Source organism: Pavona decussata, unplaced genomic scaffold (genome assembly GCF_977016875.1).
Source record: "Pavona decussata unplaced genomic scaffold, jaPavDecu1.1 SCAFFOLD_8, whole genome shotgun sequence".
Taxonomy (NCBI): Eukaryota; Metazoa; Cnidaria; class Anthozoa; order Scleractinia; family Agariciidae; genus Pavona; species Pavona decussata.
In genome coordinates this window covers 551,220-571,398 of record NW_028145431.1, presented here as the reverse complement: position 1 = coordinate 571,398, position 20,179 = coordinate 551,220, and the positions used below count along the sequence as shown (strand labels likewise).

The following is a 20,179-nucleotide window of genomic DNA, read 5'->3' as shown; positions in this document are numbered from 1 at the left end:
AGTCCAAAATTACGCGGTTTTAGCATGGACACACCAGTGAAGCTTAGACGTAGTTTCTGTACATAGTGAAGTGATTACTGTCTTTAATGTCACTCTTCTAACAAATGATGCAACCTTCACACGTCGTCTTGAATCCGCTATAACTGTGACATCATCATATTCTATGATGTCAGAAAATTGTCGTTTTCACCATCCGTTCAATCTCGTACCCAGAGTCCTTAGGCTCTTTGGCCAGCGGTTGGTCGCCAGGAGAGACTCTGGGGCACTTGAATGTTATTACCGCAGGATTTCTGCGGTAATACAATGCAAGCCGTTACGGAGCAGCCAATCAAAAAAATTAAATATTTCGAATTCTCCAGAGTCTCTCCTGGCGCCCACCCGCTGACCACTCGACAATGGTCAGTGGTCAGCGGTAAATTGGTGATAGACTCACCCAAAACACTTCCATATTCCATACCATTTTACTGAATCGTTGTATAATGCAATTCCAGAGTTTTGATTGGCTTAGCAACCATGAAATATCAGCCATGTTACCATTCCCAGTAGGCAATAACTATTAGATCGCCTTCTGGTCTTTCTTACAAAATAAAATCAGCAATATTTAGCAACATTTCTGAGTTATATGTAATAACTTCGACCATTATTCCACTCTCGATCTCACGTGATCCAATAGCCAATTCTGGGATACGGGCCTTGCTATCATCTCATACCAAATGGTATAATTGTTAAATATTATCCGCGGTATTTACAATTCACTTGACTGTAAAAATTAAGAAAAGCCTAGAAGGACTAAAAAAGAAAGTTAGTGAAATTCGCAAAACCTGCAGTTAAAATTACTATTTTATTTTGCTTTTCTAATAGATTTACATACTGTTTGTGGTCAATTCTTCTCTTATCGGTATGTGATCTTAAATACCTTTACTCTTTTATATTTCAACATGTTAAACAATCTAACAGTATTCAAGTATTTCTTCGTATACACAGCTTTCGTCACAACATTCCTCCACGATATTGTATGCTGAACGTAAGCCACGAACAACCTTAGAGCGGCGAGATGATATAAGAAATTTTGAAGCTTCTCTCTTGTCAACGCTGATATGGCCAAGAGCTAATCCTGCAGAAATGTAAAATACGTTTGTATCAGAAACAAAGCAAAAGGGAAGTAGTGTGTGTAAGTGTCTGGGGCGGCGGGGGAGGGGGGAAGGGGAGGGGGGATAAAAAAAGGGATATAGAATGGCAGTATGAATGTCTTTACGTTTAAAATACAACTACTCTCTTCTGTTAGTTAATCTGTCAATACACTGTATTTTCCAGCTTATTGTCATTTAATCTTTAGACTTAGTTTTTATTTTGTGTGTTGTTGTATATTTTTGTCTTTAGTAACCGATCCTAATAAAAATTGATGTAATCACTAAGGATGGTTGTCTAGCTTCTAATTAGCCCATTATGGTTATTTTGGAGAGCCATGTGCTCATTTTTATTTTCTTGATCCTAATTTTGTAACATAATTCTTTAATGGGTACAAATAAAGTTGTTGTTGTTGTTGTTGTTGCTGTAGTACATCTTAAACCTCAGTGGTGCCTGCAATCGCTGAACACTCGCATGCCAAGCCGGAGAAAAAAAATAACAACCAACTATCACCTTGATATATCCCAACCCCAAGTCATTGGTACCTTTTTTGTCTTGCAATGCTCTGAATAAGCTCTATTTCGCCAAAGAGACAACCTTACTTCTGTATTTATTTTTTGCAGAAGCTACAAGTCTTTTTTGACAATGAATTAAACTGTTTTCTTTGCTAAAAACTGAACCAACTCAAGTACCCTGCTAACAGAGGTTTCTTTCTGGCATTTTTTTTTTAGCATTAACGAAGTCATATGCGTCTCGAGTATTTCGCGTAGTCGGCTTGTTTACTTCAAACAAGCCGACTACACAAAATACTAGAGACGCGAACGACTTCGTACAAGCTAAAAGATGCCTCCTTTGAGGTCTGCAACGAGAAGTGATGTCGTCACACACGTCATAATAAGGTCATGATTGCCAACTGGCGACCATCTTGGATTTCTGGATTTTCCCAAAACTTCAGGAAAGCTCCGAAATTTAACGAAAAGTGATCACAACCAATACAGGAACACTATTATGAGCTAAAAACAAAAACATTACGGGAAAAAAAGTCTTTCTTCATTTTAAAAAGGGATTTTTTCTGTCTGTCAAAAATCGGTTGCTATGGTAACACCACAGTCTATGAACACAAACCGACCACATAAAAAACAACAACAACAGCAACAACGAAAACAAACAAACAAACCAAAAAAACAAAAATGAAACCCGGAGGGAAGATATTAGACGAGGCAAAACCACAACCTCGTCTGACTGGACGTAAGGAACACTTTCCTCCATGACGCGCAAGAAAGTCTTCTGGCCCCAGTTGTTCAAAGGCCTGATTATCCTGTGGATAAGTCACTATCCGACAGTTCCTATCTGTGCAAAGATTTCGGTATTTCCTCTTGTACAAGCGAATATGCACACTCTAACCACAGTTAAGTTAGGGAGTGTAAGAATACCTTGGACAACGTTTAATGTGAAGTATATTTTGGACCCTGGATAGTGCCTTATCCAGCGGATAAAGTTATCCGGCCTTTGAACAACTGGGGCCTGGAGCCTAAATGTTAAGATTAGCCAAGATTTATGATATGAAAAAATCGATGTAAGGATGTTTTATCAAATCCAGTCAAATGTGCACGTGTATATAAAATTAATAGTAACATCAGATTGCATTACTTATCTTTGTATATGGCCTTCATATATAGAAGTTGTAAAAGTTATGAAATAATCGTGTATAAACAAAAGAGGTCCATCCATCCATCCGTCCGTCCGTCCGTTCGTTTGTTCATTCATTCGCTCGCTCGTTAATCGTTAATCAATCAATCAATCAATCAATCAATCAATCAATCAATCAATCAATCAATCAATCAATTAATCAATCAATCAATTATATTTTTGAATACCTTACCTTTGACTGTTCTCTTCTTTCCAATGCTGCAAAGGTAATTGTAGGCAGTCACTATTTGACCACCACAATAATATTCGCAGTCTTCAGATGGAGGTGAGTTTGTTTCCCAATTTTTACACCCAGTATACGCTGTTGGGGTAGTTGATTGTGTAGTCGTTTCTGCGTCAAGGAGCAGAGGTAAGGTGAATGACACTCCGATGACGAGGACAACAGCTGCTTTGAAGTGATCCATGCGCCTAAATGTAAGTCTATAAATGACAAAGGTGTAAAGTTACGCTTTTTGACCTATTCGGTGGTCGGCTAGTAATGTTATAGATTAAGTTGAAAATGTGATAATTGTATGCGGTTGGTAGATGAAACTGATACTCTCCAAAATACAAGGGAAAATGAACAGTTAGAGAAGAAATACTTATGCAAACTCCCGCATAACACTGCTAATCCGCCCTAACTTGTGTTTTGGCCAATGGGTGTTTTTAATTTGTTAAAACAGTTAACGATTCCACGAACTTGTGTTGGATACTTTGTAAATCAACCTCTTAATTAATAATTCATATTTAAACAGGGTGATCCCTTCAGTTGCAGGACTGGTATCAACGGGGGCCCTGTATAACATAAAATACAAAGTATCTGAAGTATCTTCAGGTGGCTGTTATATCAGATGAAAATGACCGATGCTAAATTATTGTCCACAAAAGTGAACAGTTGTGAAATATCGAGGACAATCTTTCAGCCGAGGGAATTTTCATGCTATACACCAGCGAGCCGGAAAGGGGCTTTGTTTACTTCACAACCCTCCGATTAGCTTCTGAAACAAGCGCGATTTAATATTGACTTTAATTTATTCATTAACTCAAACTTGAGTTTTGAGAATGAAATAATATTCAACGAGTGACACAGGCATATTCAGAGAAAAGGGAATCAAAGTGCTCCTATCCGAACTAATGATCGGAATGTCTTAGTTTAGACTCCTGATAGGAGCACTCGGATTTCCTTTTCCCCAGTTTGCCTGTGTCGCTCTGAGAATAATACATCATTCTCATTCATTCACCAGGCTTAAAATCTACCATCACATTTAAAGCATAACTTTTTCTTTGCAACTGACACTACGGAGATATTTTAGAAGCGCTTTCAGGTGTCCTGGCACCCGAACTGAATGTGGAATATTAACCCTTGATCACAAAGACTTACAGCATAAGAACAAGCTATCAAGGCAACCAAATTGCAACGGTTCCATCGTGTCAAGTTCATGCACTCACCCGCTCTAAAATTAAGCATTAAAGTGATTTAACGTTATTTCAATTGGACTTATTATTCAGAGATAGGTATAGGACATCAGCCAATCCTGTACCACCTTCGAATATTAGCAAAATTCAGACGGGTGAAGCGTGTGGGCCAATAGAAATTATTAAAAACTGAATAATTGTATAATGCAATTCGAGGGATTTGATTGGCTTAGCGGCCATGGTATATGAGCCATTATACCATGGCCGAGAAATAGCGACCATTAAATTGTCTGCTGGTTATTCTTGCACAGCGAAATCAGTAAGATCTAGCAATATTTCTTGATTGTTTTTAATAAAACAATTATTCCACTTGCGCTTGTTGGATATGAGATGATTATAGCCAACGAGGCGCGTATCTATCATCTCATATCCAACGCGCGCTGGTGGAATAATTGTTAAATATACCATGCATACGTATTTACTTTTAACGCTTAGTAAGCTGCAATACGATATCTCTTTCCCAATATTGAAATATGGAATGATACTAGTTTGACTGGAAAGTGTCCCCAATTAGTGCTCCGCGCTAAATACATTGACACTTAAATAAAGTGATTTATTTATTTTATATATATATATTTTTTTTGACGCTTGAATAGTGGTGCGAATTTTCACCCTCCTTCTAGTTCCTCTTGTAGAATTAATACAGACGGTTTTGCTGCCTAAGCACAAACATCATCATCATCAAAAGAGCGAAAAAAAAAAGGTTCAGACCTCTGAAAAGGTCCCTATCACTCTATTTTGTAGGTTCCTCGTGTAGAAATCGAAGTATTTTGCATGCCCGTTCATATCAAAGTTAAAAGAAAAGAAAATCTGTTTAGTTAAAAATGGTTTAAAATTCTTCACTTCGAAGAACAGTTGCGCACTTAAGTTTTTCGAATTCAAATTTGGTACATTTAAAAGCACAATTTAGAACTCACTTGAGCCCTATATAAATTTCGAGGCCCCAAGTGTTCAAAGAGCGCATAACTTTATGCATCGAATAAACCGTAAATGTATTGGTCGGAGTGCACTGGATAGCGATTTATCCACTGGATAGAGTTATTCGCTCTTTGAACAACCGAGGTCAGTAAGTATTTTTCTGTCAATAATTTTCATCTTGTTCAACCTAGTTTAACTTTGTATAAACATGTTTAATTGGTGTGAATAGATTATGAAAAAGTTAAAGTTTGTTTTAAGTATAGCGGTGAATGTTGTCTTTAATTTGCTACAATTATACCATCTTTGTTTATTTATTCATTTGATCCATATTCCAATATTTTTAATTTTGAATACGATAGGTTTTCCGTTTATCATTGAATTAAATCCCTCGGGTGGGTTTATAACACCGGTATGGTTCAAAGTTAGTTGGCAGTTTTCCTGTTTGATGGTTAGACGTTTAAATAGTTGTTAGTTTTTTTCTTTGTAAATGGAAATTAAAGAAAGAAAATTGTTAAGTCTTTCTTTAAATACAGTGGTAAATGTTGCTACTTTCATATTGATATAATAAGTGTATCTCATTAATCATTATAATAAAATACGATCGCAGTTTTATGAAAATAGGTTTCCCTTAAATCGTGGAATTAAATCCGTCCTTTTTTTTTAATGTAAGAACCTAATAGAGGAGTTTTGTGTCCTTTCGATCCTTTCAAAATAGGATCATTTTTTTTAAACATAAATTAGGTATGAAATTTATTTGGCCAAGGCTCACCATGTGGTCACCTAAGGAAGGTTCAGTTAAGAAACCGTTCCCTCAAAACAAGTCAAATTTAATCATAAACATATAATTTTTAGACTTATCCCATGTCGAGAGCTTTTCATTTTACTGTGTATCGACGCCCATACTTTTCTTTCAAAAGGGAAATTGCGTTTTTTGCCGAGAGCTTGATTCAAAAGTAGCCCGCGTCGAACACAATTTTTTTCCGCAATGGACAAAAAAAAGTTTTCCCATGAAAAATGTCACCAACTTGTTTCCTGATCACGCAAACAAAAGAAAGGATGTGGCAATGGCCTTGGATAAACCTTAACGATAAACGTGGATCGGTGGTTAAAATGAACCGTCTCTAAATTAAACATTCGAGTTCTATTGGCGCCTATTTTGTGAAGCTAAGATCTTTGATAAGGGAAAATGACCCGTGAATCTGTTTTTCCTTGCCTTGATACGTTTCTTAAATTGTTTTGATTCAAAAGGAAACAAAAATGCATTCTAGCTTGCCGTTCGCCAAAAGTTTAGTTTTCAAAATTTAGACAGTTCCCGGCTTGCACTGATAAACCGGTCTTAAATAAAAAGCTATGAAAAATTTAATGTAGATAAAGACAGGGATATTTTTTTCCTCTTTGGTCCAATAAAACATCACAATCTATCCCATTAGGAAAAAAACGGACAAGAAAAGTTAAATATAATAACAGACCTGAAAAAAAAAATCAATGAGGCAGCCTTAAGCTCCAAATAGACTAAGTCGTCATCGAAAAGTTTAAGAATATTTAGCCAAGCTACCTTATCCCATGGAATCATTATTTTAATATACTCTAAAGTCGTACGAGAATCCCCTACTCTACGACAATTTAGAATTCATTAAACAAAAAGAAAGATATTTTGAAATGGTTTACTTACCTGAGTGCTGTAAAATTCTTTATGGTTTTGTCTGTCTAACCGTTTCTATGTAGCAGCTTTCCTTCTCAAAAATCAACTTTGTATCCACGACGACAAAGATTCCTCAATCACACATCTGCCTCGGCTTCGTATTTGCCTAACCGCACAAATTATCCACTCTAACCGATGTTTACTTGCTCTTCTCAGTATCATGTGGTTCACACAAGCTGTGACAGATAACATCTATTGGCAATGCCCGAGTCGGGGAGCTCTATTTTTCTTTATTTTAAGAGCGTGCATTTTAGTCCCTATCAGCAGCCTGGCGTCCTGTCAAGAACCAGTTGGAAACGCTTTTTAAAAACTGTGATTGCAGATGCTTCTGGCCGGATGGCTGAATGACGTTGGAAAAGTTCCTCGGTAGAATGATTACCTTTAGGCCTGCAGTATATCACCGTATGGACGTTAGTTAAAAGGCTTTGATATTCCAGCGAAGCCGTGAGGCATTTTTTTAACTATCTTAAAATTTATGGTTGCTTTTAAAATGCTTTTAAGTCCCAACGTAGATTTTTGACGGTAGCAAGTAGATCAAAATCAAGAAGTGAAGTGAAATGAAGTGAAGCAAAGTAAAGCTGAGCACATTTTCACATACTTAGAGAAAATGGTAAACATAGTCATAAAGATCAATCAAGTCCTTAGAAGCTTGAGATGCGGGGGAAATTGCTGAATCCGTATGCTTGTGCTATTCAACGTCAGTTCAAATGAAAAACGCGTGGTACATTATAATTTGTATCTTAATCCATTTCGCATCGATTAAACCAGTTTTAGAAGTGTTAGCAATTACATAAGCGACGGGAAATATATGGCCTGAAAAAAAAACAAAACAAAACAAAAAAAAAGCATTCCATCCCACTCAGAGTTTCTATACGCCACTGGTTTTTTTTTTGTTGTTGTTTTCTGTTCCACTTAGTTTTCAGAGAAAATGATAAGCTCTGTCACACTATATCACGAGATAATGGTATTTTCTACCGAGACATTCAAGAAGACGGGCTGTTACAGCTAAAAGCTCTATTTTTAGTTTTCTATAAATAACAAAGGCATGCGCATTCTACTATTACATTCAACAGCTTCCCCGCATCTCAAGCTTCTAAGGACTTGATTGATCTTTATGACTATGTTTACCATTTTCTTCAAGTATATGAAAATATGTGGGCAGCTGAGCATTAAAATGGCAGTTTAATACACAGCTGCATGTAGAGAAAATGCTCTCAGTAAACTTATAGAAAAAATATATTATGAGACCCATTGCAAACTTTTCTTCGTTTTGAAACGAAAATGAATCCGAAAAACATATATGGTGATTGAATTAAAAAGTGATACGTTTATTTCTATCATTTTAATTGTTACAGAAGTTATGTAATAAAGTAGTTTTCAATCGAGTGTCGTAAAGCCAAAACCAAAAGCAATTAGCCCAGCTAATCATAACAGGCGTAGACAAGGCTACGAGCCAATCAAGCTTTTTTCCAGGTTGAGAATTTGGAAATTGGTTTTGCCAATCAACCAGGGACCACAGTAAAGCAAAAGGAAATCAAACGCCGAATTACTTTCCCTTAGTGACACCCAACTAAAAACCGCTCACTTGGTATCAATTAGAACTCAATTTTTCTGAAACGCGAAATATACTTGTTAAATTGCCCCTCAGATTCAGTTTGGGATCAGGGCATAGCGAACATTTAAAGGGAAAATTACTTTTACTCGCTGAAACTCATAATAATCTCATCCTACGGGATAAAAACAGTATCCAAATCAATTGGACATGGAATAGACCTAACGAATTGAGTCTTAGTTGCATTTTTAGGTTAGCAATCATTCGAGGCAAGTTCGCCAAGGTACTTGAAACATTTAATCTTGAAACGTGAAAGTCTTGACTATTCAAACTTCAATAAACGTAATTGCGTGTTAGTGGTTTTAAACTACTTATTAAAAGAAATGGCTGATATTCTGAATAAAAACTTAACAGTGAAAATTGTTGCAAAGAGGAAGTCTCACATTACAACTTCCATTTTAGTAACATTTTTAATTTACGTTGAATTTTTGGTCAGTATCATGAAGCATTAAAGTTTTAAACCAAACGATAGAAAATATTATGTATTGTTGAAACCCTCCAACTCAAAAATAATTTAACATTTTTACAAAATGTTTTCAGGAGAAATCAAAATTTCTTTTATTAAAAGAAACTTGCAAGTTACATAAGGCACCGCTAAAAGTGAGAAGAAGAAAATAACGAGGTTAATTAATCAATAACTCACGGCGGGAAACGAAAATTAAAAATTAAAGTAAGTTGCAGGAAATAGGAAATGTCTGTAAACAGATGGCTAAGGATAAATATGTTTATAACCCACCAATTAATTTCCGCGTGCTCTCATTGGATGAAACAAGTCACGTGGTACAAAATCGGATGGCAGATATCAGACAATGTCAATCGTCTGATTTAACATTCGTCGCCCGATTCATTTTACTCTTTGGCTGAGTGGTTGATGTAGTTTCTTATACCATTACTAATTCTTGGAGAAACTCACAGCAAAAGTGCAGCAAATTTTATAATAATTGAGATCACATTACGACGTAGTTAATAAAATGCAATGGTTGTGAACCCTGACAAACTTCTTTGTTACATGTTTTTGTTAGCATTTTTGGCCTTGACCTTGTACAGACCACAATAGATTTTGAAATGTGTTGGAGTAACTAACCAAAACAAAAAATTCCTGTTGAGATATCCAACAGTAGTGCAAGTGTTAAAACAAAGGATTATGCACCTTCCCACATAAATTGCAGCAAAGTTGTTGTTATGGCAAGGTTTTATAACTGGTCCCTCAAATAACTATGTTTACAATAGTTGTGGTTACACTTAGCCCTTTTACCCATGGGTAACTAGCATTTTCCCACGGGTAAGGATGTTTTTGTGTGTAACCGCTTTTCCCAAACCGAAACTGCCTTTGGGTTATTTCCATGGATACATCAAAGAGAACAAAAGAACTTCCCATGACAGTCCCTGAACTGAAAAGTACGGTTTATCTGCTCCCTGAGGTGGCTTGGCCAATCATCATGCAGAACTTAGCCAACACAGGAAATCGCCTGCTATGCTCTGAGTTGACCTCTGATACGCTTGGCTAATTTCGCGCTTACTGTACTGGTAGCACAAGGTGATATGGCGGGGTTTCGTACATCACTGTGAGTATTTCTTTCTTTATTTTCACGAGTTCCCTCTTCAGACTATCAGTTACTAAGTTGATCAAGTTGTAATCTTTTTGTTTATCTGTTTATAGGAACGATAGTCAAAACGAAGATTCCTACTACAACGGCCGAGTATTTCTTTGCGCCTTCTTCGCTGTCTTCTCGCAAAAAAACTGTTGGATGCTATATTTATGGAGGACCGTCGAATAATTAGCAGGAGAATCACTGAAATCAAGCTTACAACATCTCGACTTGTGTCATGCATGTCGATCTGTACGTTTCCCACCAAACTGCATGCATGGTCGTCATGGTAAGTGTGAAATCATATCTATTATATTTTTCCCTGAGGGGAGTTTTTTTACTGTGTAACCGCATCCCCAAGGGTAACATGAAACCTGAGCTAAACCGAACCCAAGCCATTTACCCTCCGGAGGGCCTTAAACCCAAGGTGTGTGTAACCACGACTAATAGTGATTTGCTTTGTTTCCTCTTGCAATTGATGGATGATTAACTAGTTTGAGAATCTATTGTTCCAAGATTTATCGATAACCTGTCATCATTTTTTATTAATTTAACCACCTTCCCTTGGCAGCTCTTTCTTAGGTGGCGCTAAACTAATAAAAAGACAGTAGATAATTTCTTTATCTATACAGAATCGACTTTGCACAATACTCCCCAATAAGCCGCTTTTAGACGGGTAGAAATGTTTCATGAAAACAATGGCCTCCAACAACCTCTAACCTCTTACGCAGGCGCTCTTAACTTTAAGCTCGTCATGTAATCTTCCTCCCCCCTCTGGGAGAGATTGGTTTTCCTTGCTCTCCTCTCCCCCACGGAAAGAGCTTGCGTGAAGAGTCTGAAGTGCGTGAGCGTAGGAGGCTATCAATGTGAAGAAAAGAGGAAGCTCGGATTGAGAATCAGATTTTAATGACAGGAAAAGTTCACTTCTTTACTTTTATTTTATAGAAAAATTGAAACAGCAGGGATTTCCTAAATGGGTCTGTTTTCCTCTTCGTCTGAAGGCCGCCAGTTTGAAAACGATTGGTCTTGTCTTTCTGATAACAGTGGAAACCCGAAAGACGTTGACTTGCCTAAACATCCTCAAGTCACCATCCAGTGAATAATCAAGTGATTCTGAATCAGAATCTGGATATATGGAGAGAAGCTATGAGTATTTGTCTTATCCGATGAAAGTAACATGCAAATAAACGACATGAAATGTTTTAAAGGTTTCTTCGAATTTCTTTCCATTTGTATTTCTATTTAGGTGGTAGTTTTTACTGATTTATCAAGGCTTTGAATTTTTTTTCTTTATAGTTTTGACTTTTATTCAGCACATTCGTATTTTGAACGAGATTTTAGCTCACATTAGACGTTACGTGGGTAAATAAGATTGATCAATTGATTGATTGATTCCATTTGCAGATAGACAATTGACATTTTCTCGTCACTTTGCGTAGGTTGGCTTTCATCATGCTCACCCATTTTCATTGGCCTTCTTTGAATTTTGAAATCTTCCCAACCGGTTATAACAATTTCTCCCACCCGCGCTGTAGTCTAGCAAAGAGTGAAGCACCATACAGAACGTCATTGGAGTTTTTACTGTAAAGGTTGCGGGAAAATTTCTTTCCAAAAAGCTACTGATAATTCACTAGCTCGCGGTATGAAATCACGTGGGAGGTAATTTCCTGTGGAGGCCCATGGGTATCTGCAAAAGTTTAGAAGCCAAAGCCTCGCAGTTGATTTTATTGATTTTGATTTTGACTTTGAAAAAATATAAGGGATAGAGATTTGATGGACTTTTGTGAAATTACGTCGAAACATTTCCTGAACAAAAGGTTGTCGGAAAATTTTGATAATTTCTCCGCTGGGGTCTTAAAATGTAAAAGGCATCCCAACTTTTTAGCTCCTGTAACTTGACATGAAGATATTCAAATAACCAATCAGAAGGTCGTAAAAGTCTCACACAGTTTTGTTGCTTCATCCTTCACGATTGACAATATGCAGTTGTTGGGCTTTAGAGTCCGTGTTTGATGCCCGATGAATTCATTCAAACGATCCTCGACCTCATTTTCGCGTTAACATGCACCATTGGATTTCGAAGCGGAAAAAAGCACTCATACGCAGATATATATTTTTTAATTTTTCATCTATTAAGCTTCCTTTTTATATATAGTTTGTCCTGTTTTATTCAAACCTGCATGTGCACATTTTTTTCTGAAGACACTTGGGAAGGCAGGCGACAGCATAGATGCTGTCTAAGCTACATGTATTTGAGTTGACAGTTTTATTGTTCTGAATAGCTCAACATTTAGCAGTACTCGTTAACTTCCTCCAAGATACACTTTTCATGGCAGCACTCCTCTACGGGATTTGTTGATACCGATACTGCCCGGCGAGTGATCTTCGATCTCTCAGTCAGTGAGAGAAATTGGATGGCATCCGTTTTCCGCAGTGCATAGTTGGCGAGCAAGGTTTCTGAAAAACAGTATTCCAATTAAAGTATGACAACGAAGGCAAATTCTCTTTTGCTGAGCTAACTTTAACATTGTGCATGACTGAAGTAAATCTGTTCAATGTTTTGGATTTGTTGTTGGTATTCTGGGTATACTTTCATGACTTCCCCATTCAGGGTAAGGAAGCAACATCTAGGAATATCCACAAGTTGCTTGGCAACATTTGGGCAACTGACTTTTTTGTATTTGGAACAATCTTCTAGAGAACTTCTTGTCATTCTGAGGAGAATGAACTTAAGCAGCTTTTAGCGCCTATTAGCCTTACATTGAACGTTAACAAGATTTTTTGCTAATAAATAGTTCAAAACTCCCTTATATAAGCTAGATATTATTGGGTATGTGCGTCCCCAATGGGCATGGCTTTCAAAGTCCTTGTGCAAAAATGCGTATTATGCTAGGGCTCCGGTGTGAAAATAGCCGTCGAGTCTGAAAACGGTGCGGAACAGGTCATTTACGTATTTTGGTCTGAATATGGATCTGAAAATCGGCTATTTTCGTTTGAAAATGTATTGGGTTTCAAGAGGCGCGCGGTGCGTTCTCACCAACCAATTTGAGCTGGAGTATCCCCCAGTGACAAGCTTTATATTTACAGCAATCAAGCCTTTTGATTAATTGTCAGTTCATGTGGCCTTAAACGTTCGTCTTTATTACTGATATCAGCATCACGCAGTTTAATCTCCATTATTATCCATTGTTTGAACTTCAGAGATGAGAACCAATTGTTTAAAATTTTTACACTGATTCGATTTAGCTTCCACCTTCCAATAAGGGAACTGGACATGACACGTTTGTTCGAAGAGGTCCCACCTTGTCTGAGGTAGGGGGATTAACGAAGGCACCACCTATCTCATGAACATTACCAACAAAATTTCACTGGCTTTGAAATTTGAGTTAACACAGAAATATTTAACTAGCAAGAGTCAGCAATACTAGATCAACAAACAAGAAAAGTGAGGTTTGAATCTCATTGTCAATTTTTATTGCTAGATAGAGGGGTGACTATGCAACAAAGACACCATCTTTTGACGTTAAGGAAGGGGCTTGCAGGCGGAGACCACCATCTATTTTGAGGTTTTGGTCGGTCCTTCTCGCTCAAGTAGTTTTTAGCTCTTCCCTAAGTTAACCCTTTTGATACACCACACAACCCCCTGCACTCACCACTCACGATGATCAAAAGCTCTCGCATACTAAAAAGAGCCTCATCATTGTGTGATGGTTTTTGCTCAAATGGTTACATTGAAACCATGGATGGAAATGATCAGCTATAAAAATGGCTTTTTTTTTAATTCTTAGTCAAGTGATTGTACACTCGGTGTTTTGAAACACCATGATCAGATTTATCTCCAAAACAAAAAAAAGGTCTGTTAAATCAGTCTATACATGGCGGTGATTCTTCAACTATGCATTTACAATAGTAACTAGACTTTTAGAATGTATCAGGCGGACTGTTGGTTTTTGAATAAATTTTGAGCTTATATACAAAAACCCATTTTGAGTTTTCTTCAAATAAAACGAATCACACACTTTGACGAAATTGCGATATCCGTCCTTTCCTTTGAAAAAGGATGCGCGTAAAATACGTTGTTGGTTTTAAAAATTGTAATTTGTACCATTACTCATGTGTCTTACCAAAAACAACAGGAAAAAAAACAACCACAATAAGAGAAAAAAAAAACATCAAAGTGGTTGGATACTGGCCTTTTGTCAATTTCTATCGATAATAGAATGCTTCCCTAAAACGTATTAACGTTTCAAAAACGGACTCCTAATGGAAACGACGTGAAAACAGTAGCCGCGGCTTGTTCACAAATTTTTTACTCTTTGTTGTTAGAAGGATTGAAAGCGTATACAACTGGACTGGAGATTTGACAAGCCGGTTGCATACTATAACCATACAATCTGACTTAACAATAAGCTTTAAAAATAGGAGACACTCTCACCTTACCGCAAGTTTTAAGTGGCAGACATTCTATGATAAAATTTCGAAGTAAACTGCAATTGCAAAATGTACCGCAAGAACCTAACTACAGGAAAGTCCCACGATATAACGCATCTATTTTTGTCCTTTCCGAGTAGATTCTTACTTTTATCCCTCAAGGAATGCATCGGTTAAAATGTCCTAAAACGTACTTCCCTTTCAATCTGAACGACAAATTTATACTTCTCGTTACATTAATCAGAGGAATTTCAAACTGAGATCATTGTTTAAAAAAGTGGATCGTTTTACCCCAAAAGTAGTTTATAGTGTCTAGCTACCTGCGTTCATATCGCTTGCTCTCTTGCGATGCGGGTAGCAAAGATCCACGTAAGCACTCATGAACAAGTCCCCGCATAAGTTCAGGCAGCGTTCTTCCTCAGTTGGCCCATAGATCTCATTCGTCTTACAACTCCTTGAAATATCGTCACCAGCAAAAGTCATAATCGCCAGAGAAGCCACGAAAAAGCATTTTAGTCGGAAAAAACTCGCCATTGAAACCTTCTAAACGGGCAATGCGTTGCGTAAGTGGAAAAAAACTAACGTAAACGCCAAGGAATCAATTGCAAGTTCAGCTGGGGCCGGATATTTTGGCTTTTAACCTTCTATTTACAGTATCAGTGTCATTATTGTTTGGCCGTTAAAAGCTTGTCGACAATAAACATCCTTTCAAACTATCGTCCATCGCCTCGCTGACTCCAAGCGGCGAAAGAGCAACGAATTATAAACAAGAAATCCATTGATCATGCAACCACCATCATCGCACACACCGACATTGCTGTATTTATCACTTACATTAACATATACATATTCTTTTATATTCCTAGGGGAGGAGGGATGGCGCAGTGGTGAGACCTGGACTCGGCATCATATGTGGGTTGAGTTTGTTGTTGGTTCTCGTCCTTGCTCCATGAGGTTTTTCTCCGGGTACTCCAGTTTTGCCCTTTCTTCCAAGCCAAATTCCTATTCGATCTGTATTATTGTCAAGCACTTTATCATGAGCCTCAGGCTTTGGAGATTGTGCAAGCACTCTCCGTGTTATTGACATAAATAAAAAAAGATAAAAATAAATAAAGTAATATAATTGTTTTATTTTCATCCATATCTGCAGCCATAAAAGCGCGCATACTGTGTTTATTTGACTTCTGTTTCTGTCAGAAAACTTATCTTATAAAACAGGTGGGAGTATTTTCGATCCGTCAGTTTGAATTAATATATAGTTACTTGTTTCAACGTAGCACTAAATAATTTGTCCTCCAAGTGTTAAAATCATACAAATATTACCTATGAGTTTTTATTGTTTCTTGACGCAAACTCAGGTTACCCTAGCCCTAGATTTGGTAAGGTATTGTCAATGCAAGTTCCATTTCTCACCCTTTTTACGTGGGAATGGTTTACTGAGCGAAAGGATGAGGAACTCCATTTGGGAGTCGGTATTTTAATTAATTTCAGTTATCTGCAACAGAAATTAATCTTTCTGAAGTGATAAAGCTAAAAATTAAATAATAATGATAAAAAAATAAAAATAAAAATAAACAAATAAGCAAAGAAAAAACATCAATACAATGAAAGAAACGTTAGGGTAGTGGCGTCACGAGGAGCAGTTTTCATGTACCATAATTGCTGACATTGCTACATTTCCGGCGATAAAAGGAGTTCCTCCTTAGAACAAATTTCAAAATCCAAAATCTCTAAGGTATTTTTCAAATTAAGAATTGGAATAGCATTTTTTAATTGTTCAATTGTCTTATACGCGTCCCTGTCCGGAAGGATGGAGGCAGAAAATCAATCGTGCTCGCCAGTGTTTCTTACCTTACCTTATCGAAACATCTATCTTTCAATGCTTAAGGTTCTAAGTGAATGTGCTAACTAATTAATAGCTTGAAGCTAACAAAAATAGAAACGAGATACAAATACAAGCCATCTATAATAATTGAAACATCTTCGGACCTTATTTTATCAAAATTGAAAAATTGAAACGAACGATTTTTATCGACAGAAAATCAATTTTTAGCTGATGCGCACGGTGCAACAATTAACTTTCATTTTAATGAAGCTTCGGGACGCCTCAACTAATCTTCGAAAATCTTCAAGGACTTTCGGCAATTTTCGGAATCCATGATAGTCATCAAGTTAGAATCGTATATTTTAATTTACATGATTTCTAGCAATAGAGAGAAAAAAAATCATTAGCTATTCGCTTGCCCTTGATAAATTGGAATAACAGCGCAACACACCGTTCTAATCCACTCCTCTTACGACCCCGCGTTTATAATTAAGAACCACTTCCTAATGACGGATGTGGGGAAAAAGTGCTCCTGTGGTCATATTTTGTCCCCTTAGACTTTTAACTATTAAAAGTGTATGTTTTTACCATTTTAAGGTAAAACCAATGTAAAATGCTTAAAGAAAAGTAGCAAAGTGTTAGCTTAGATCATATTCTACATGACTACACTGTAGCACGGAAATTTTTAATTTTCGATTGACACAATTTTGAGTGAAATCAGAGATGACGTCACAGACACCCCGTCTTGTCGAGCGCATCACAGGTTACCATTGAAACTAAGGTAAAATCTCAAAATGCTGCAACAACGTAGCAAGGGAGGGGCTGGGAGGGAGGGGAGATGCTGGGGATGCAACCGACCCCTCCCTAGTACCACGCTGGGGTTGTGGGCTTGTATGTCCATCAGAGCTAATAACATTCATTAGTATATACTAAAACAGTGGATAGCGTTGAAGGTGCGCTCTGATTGGCTAGTCAAACTCCGAATATCCTTTTCTATTTACCTCCGAGCAACTCGCGAGTTTCGCATCCTGGTTTGCATCCGTGACAAGCGAAGAAATGATCCAAATTAACAACGAAGCACTTTCCTTCACGTGTAGTTTTTCCGTTGTAAATTTCTCGCTCGTTTGATCACCTGATGTATCATGTGACTTTTCGGGGCGCCTTTTTGTTTCAGTCCTTTGCGCGCGGGATTTCCGCCCGAAAATATTGCAATCGTGGCAGGAATAAATGGATTAAAATCATCTTTTTGTGGTGTATATTATCTCACTGTTTTATTATATACTAAAACAACTATTCACCTCAGTGTCGGTGGCTAGCCGTGGATATTTACCTCGCCGCTTCGCGGCTCGGTAAATATCCACCACTAGCCACCAACACTGAGGTGAATAGTTGTCAATTGTGAAAAAACTGGATCATTGTATAATGCAATTCCACTTGCGCTTGTTGGATATGAGATGTTTATAGCCAACGAGGTGCTACGCGCCTCGTTGGCTATCTGTCATCTCATATCCAACAAGCGCTTGTGGAATAATTGTTAAATATACCATGCTGTAAACCATCAAAAGTGCAAATAATACCTGAGTTGTCTCTTCTTTTTCGTCTGGCACACAGGTGTTTGTAGGCAACAAGAAAAGAATCGCCACACAGTGGAAAGAAACTAGCACAGTCTTGATGTTTATCCCGTGTTTCGTCTGATTTGCATCCTGAGTCATCCGCTGAGACTCTTAAACATTTAAGGTGAACAGTTGAAAGAACAACCCAAGCAAACAAAACGAGAAGCAAACCTAAATGTTTGTTGTCCATGGTCTTCTAACTAATGGAAGCGACCTAATAAAGATCAGAGAGAAAGATATTATGTTAGATTCTGTAGCTATGTTTTTTTCTGATAATAAAAGGTTTCGTGAAGCACTTTAGCATAATAATGAGCGATATAAAGAGTGAACGACGTTTCGATGACTCCTTGTCGTAATTATCAAGTTCGAAATACATGGTATAATAAAATTAAAATATTAAAATAAAATTAAATTATTTTACCATGTATTTCGAACTTGATAATGATGACATGGAGTCATCGAAATGTCGTTCACTCTTTTTATATGCTCATTTTTATTCTAAAATGTTTTTTTTTCTAACTTGAAATTCATGCCATTAATCATCATCATCATCATCATCATCATCATCATTAATTTTAACACGTTAAGTCTAGGGGTTAAATTCGTTCATAATACGAACGTGCATGAATAAAATGTAATAAATAATAAAATACATTTAGATCGATCTATATAATAAGCTACAAAAATAATTAAAACTAAAAAAAAAGGTTTTAAAACTTATAATCATAAAGTTCACCTTTAAAATCATTCACATCGCTTGCAAGACGTACGTGGGAAGGTAAACTGTTCCCTGGCTTAACGTTTACACCTAAGCGATCGAGAAGAGGCTTTCGAAACCGTTTTCAATATAATGTCCCGTCTACACTAATAATGGCGCTTTCGTTAGTTCAACACAACTAGCGGTTAGGGTGAATTTTTTAAATACGGAATTAAATAAAAGAGCGAGGTCATGGATATATTTGTCGTGTTGAATTTAGCAAATTGTGACCGTTTGAAGAGGTCTGCTTTAAATTCCAGGAAATAAAGTATGGAAATTTGAGTTTAGAGATTTTTTAACCTTTAGATATCAGTATGACTACCTGGCTACCACTTGCCGAACGCGTTGTATTGTAAAAATACATCGCTTGTTTTTTTAGTTTTAATTTTCAGATTTCCTCGAATTTAAATCATATCTCTTTTAGAAGCGCGAATTGTGCTATTTTTCTAGTTTTTCTCATATATAATAATATCACACACAATAAAACAATCAAACATTTTTGAGACTTTAATTTTCGAAAGCGGACGCAAAGTGGACACTTTCGACTGAAAACGCATTTTTGTAAGAGTGGACCTTTGGAAGGGAAAGCAAATCAATGGAGAAAGCAGTGTATGGGTGAGTGAGTGTTTTCAATAATTTCCATACGGATCGGATAAGCGTTAACGCTTAAAAAAATTAAATGAAATATGGGTGAATATCGCCTTGTCAAGGGTAAGTCAAACAGAATTTCGTTGGCAGAAATGTTGAACTTGGTTAATAGAAATTACAACTAGTCCTTAAACTAACGAGCTTATCTGCTACAATGAATTCAGATTGTCTACTGCGTGTACAACCGACAAAAAAATTTAACTGAGGTTAGTCTCATCTCAAGCAAATCTGACGAATTTGTTTTTGTCAGCTGCGGCACTATAAAAATAAGTACCTAATATATTATACGTAGTAGGATATATTAAAGAAAAACTTACCGGCTTTAAACAGTGCACAGCAGAGCGTAAAAGGAGATAAAAACTCACCACCGTTGATCCATGTGCAGTTATATATCTTTATCTCTATAAAGTTCGTCTTTTTTAAAGCCAAGTTTCACAGATGTAATATTAAGGTGGTATTAATTTCATTTAGTATATAGGAAGAAGTCTTATTTATACAGACGATTACTATCATTGATTCAAATAAATTTGCTTGTGCTTGCTTCTGGTTTTAATAAACAAAGGTGAGAATCTCAACACATGGCCAAATCGTTAATTAAGAACACAGTGCTTGTACGTGTCGGGTCAACTTTAAAATTTCCGGGGAAAACCGCTTTGAATTGAAAGAGTTGGACGAGGCACGTGTACTGCTAGCTTTCCCTATCTAATAAGCGAGCGGTCGAACTGTCATTCAAGCGAGGAAGAGATTCTCTTTTTTCTTGTTTTACGGTCTCAGTGATCTCACTTCGTTCC

At 36.9% G+C, this 20,179-nt stretch overlaps 2 protein-coding genes across 2 annotated transcripts; both read right to left on the bottom strand.

Moving 5' to 3' along the window:
- Positions 1-828: 828 nt before the first annotated feature.
- On the bottom strand, positions 829-7,027 carry LOC146488728 (insulin-like peptide IlO1_i1). Its single transcript, XM_085112242.1, has 3 exons — positions 6,884-7,027; positions 3,011-3,258; positions 829-1,114 (listed from the first exon to the last, which is right to left on the bottom strand). Exons 2-3 carry the CDS (start codon positions 3,240-3,242, stop codon positions 951-953), a joined length of 396 nt encoding a protein of 131 aa, XP_084968368.1. The 5' UTR covers positions 3,243-3,258; positions 6,884-7,027; the 3' UTR covers positions 829-950.
- A 5,194-nt stretch (positions 7,028-12,221) lies between these two features.
- LOC146488727 (insulin-like peptide 01) lies at positions 12,222-15,132 on the bottom strand. Its single transcript, XM_085112231.1, has 2 exons — positions 14,866-15,132; positions 12,222-12,571 (listed from the first exon to the last, which is right to left on the bottom strand). Exons 1-2 carry the CDS (start codon positions 15,077-15,079, stop codon positions 12,405-12,407), a joined length of 381 nt encoding a protein of 126 aa, XP_084968357.1. The 5' UTR covers positions 15,080-15,132; the 3' UTR covers positions 12,222-12,404.
- Positions 15,133-20,179: the final 5,047 nt, after the last annotated feature.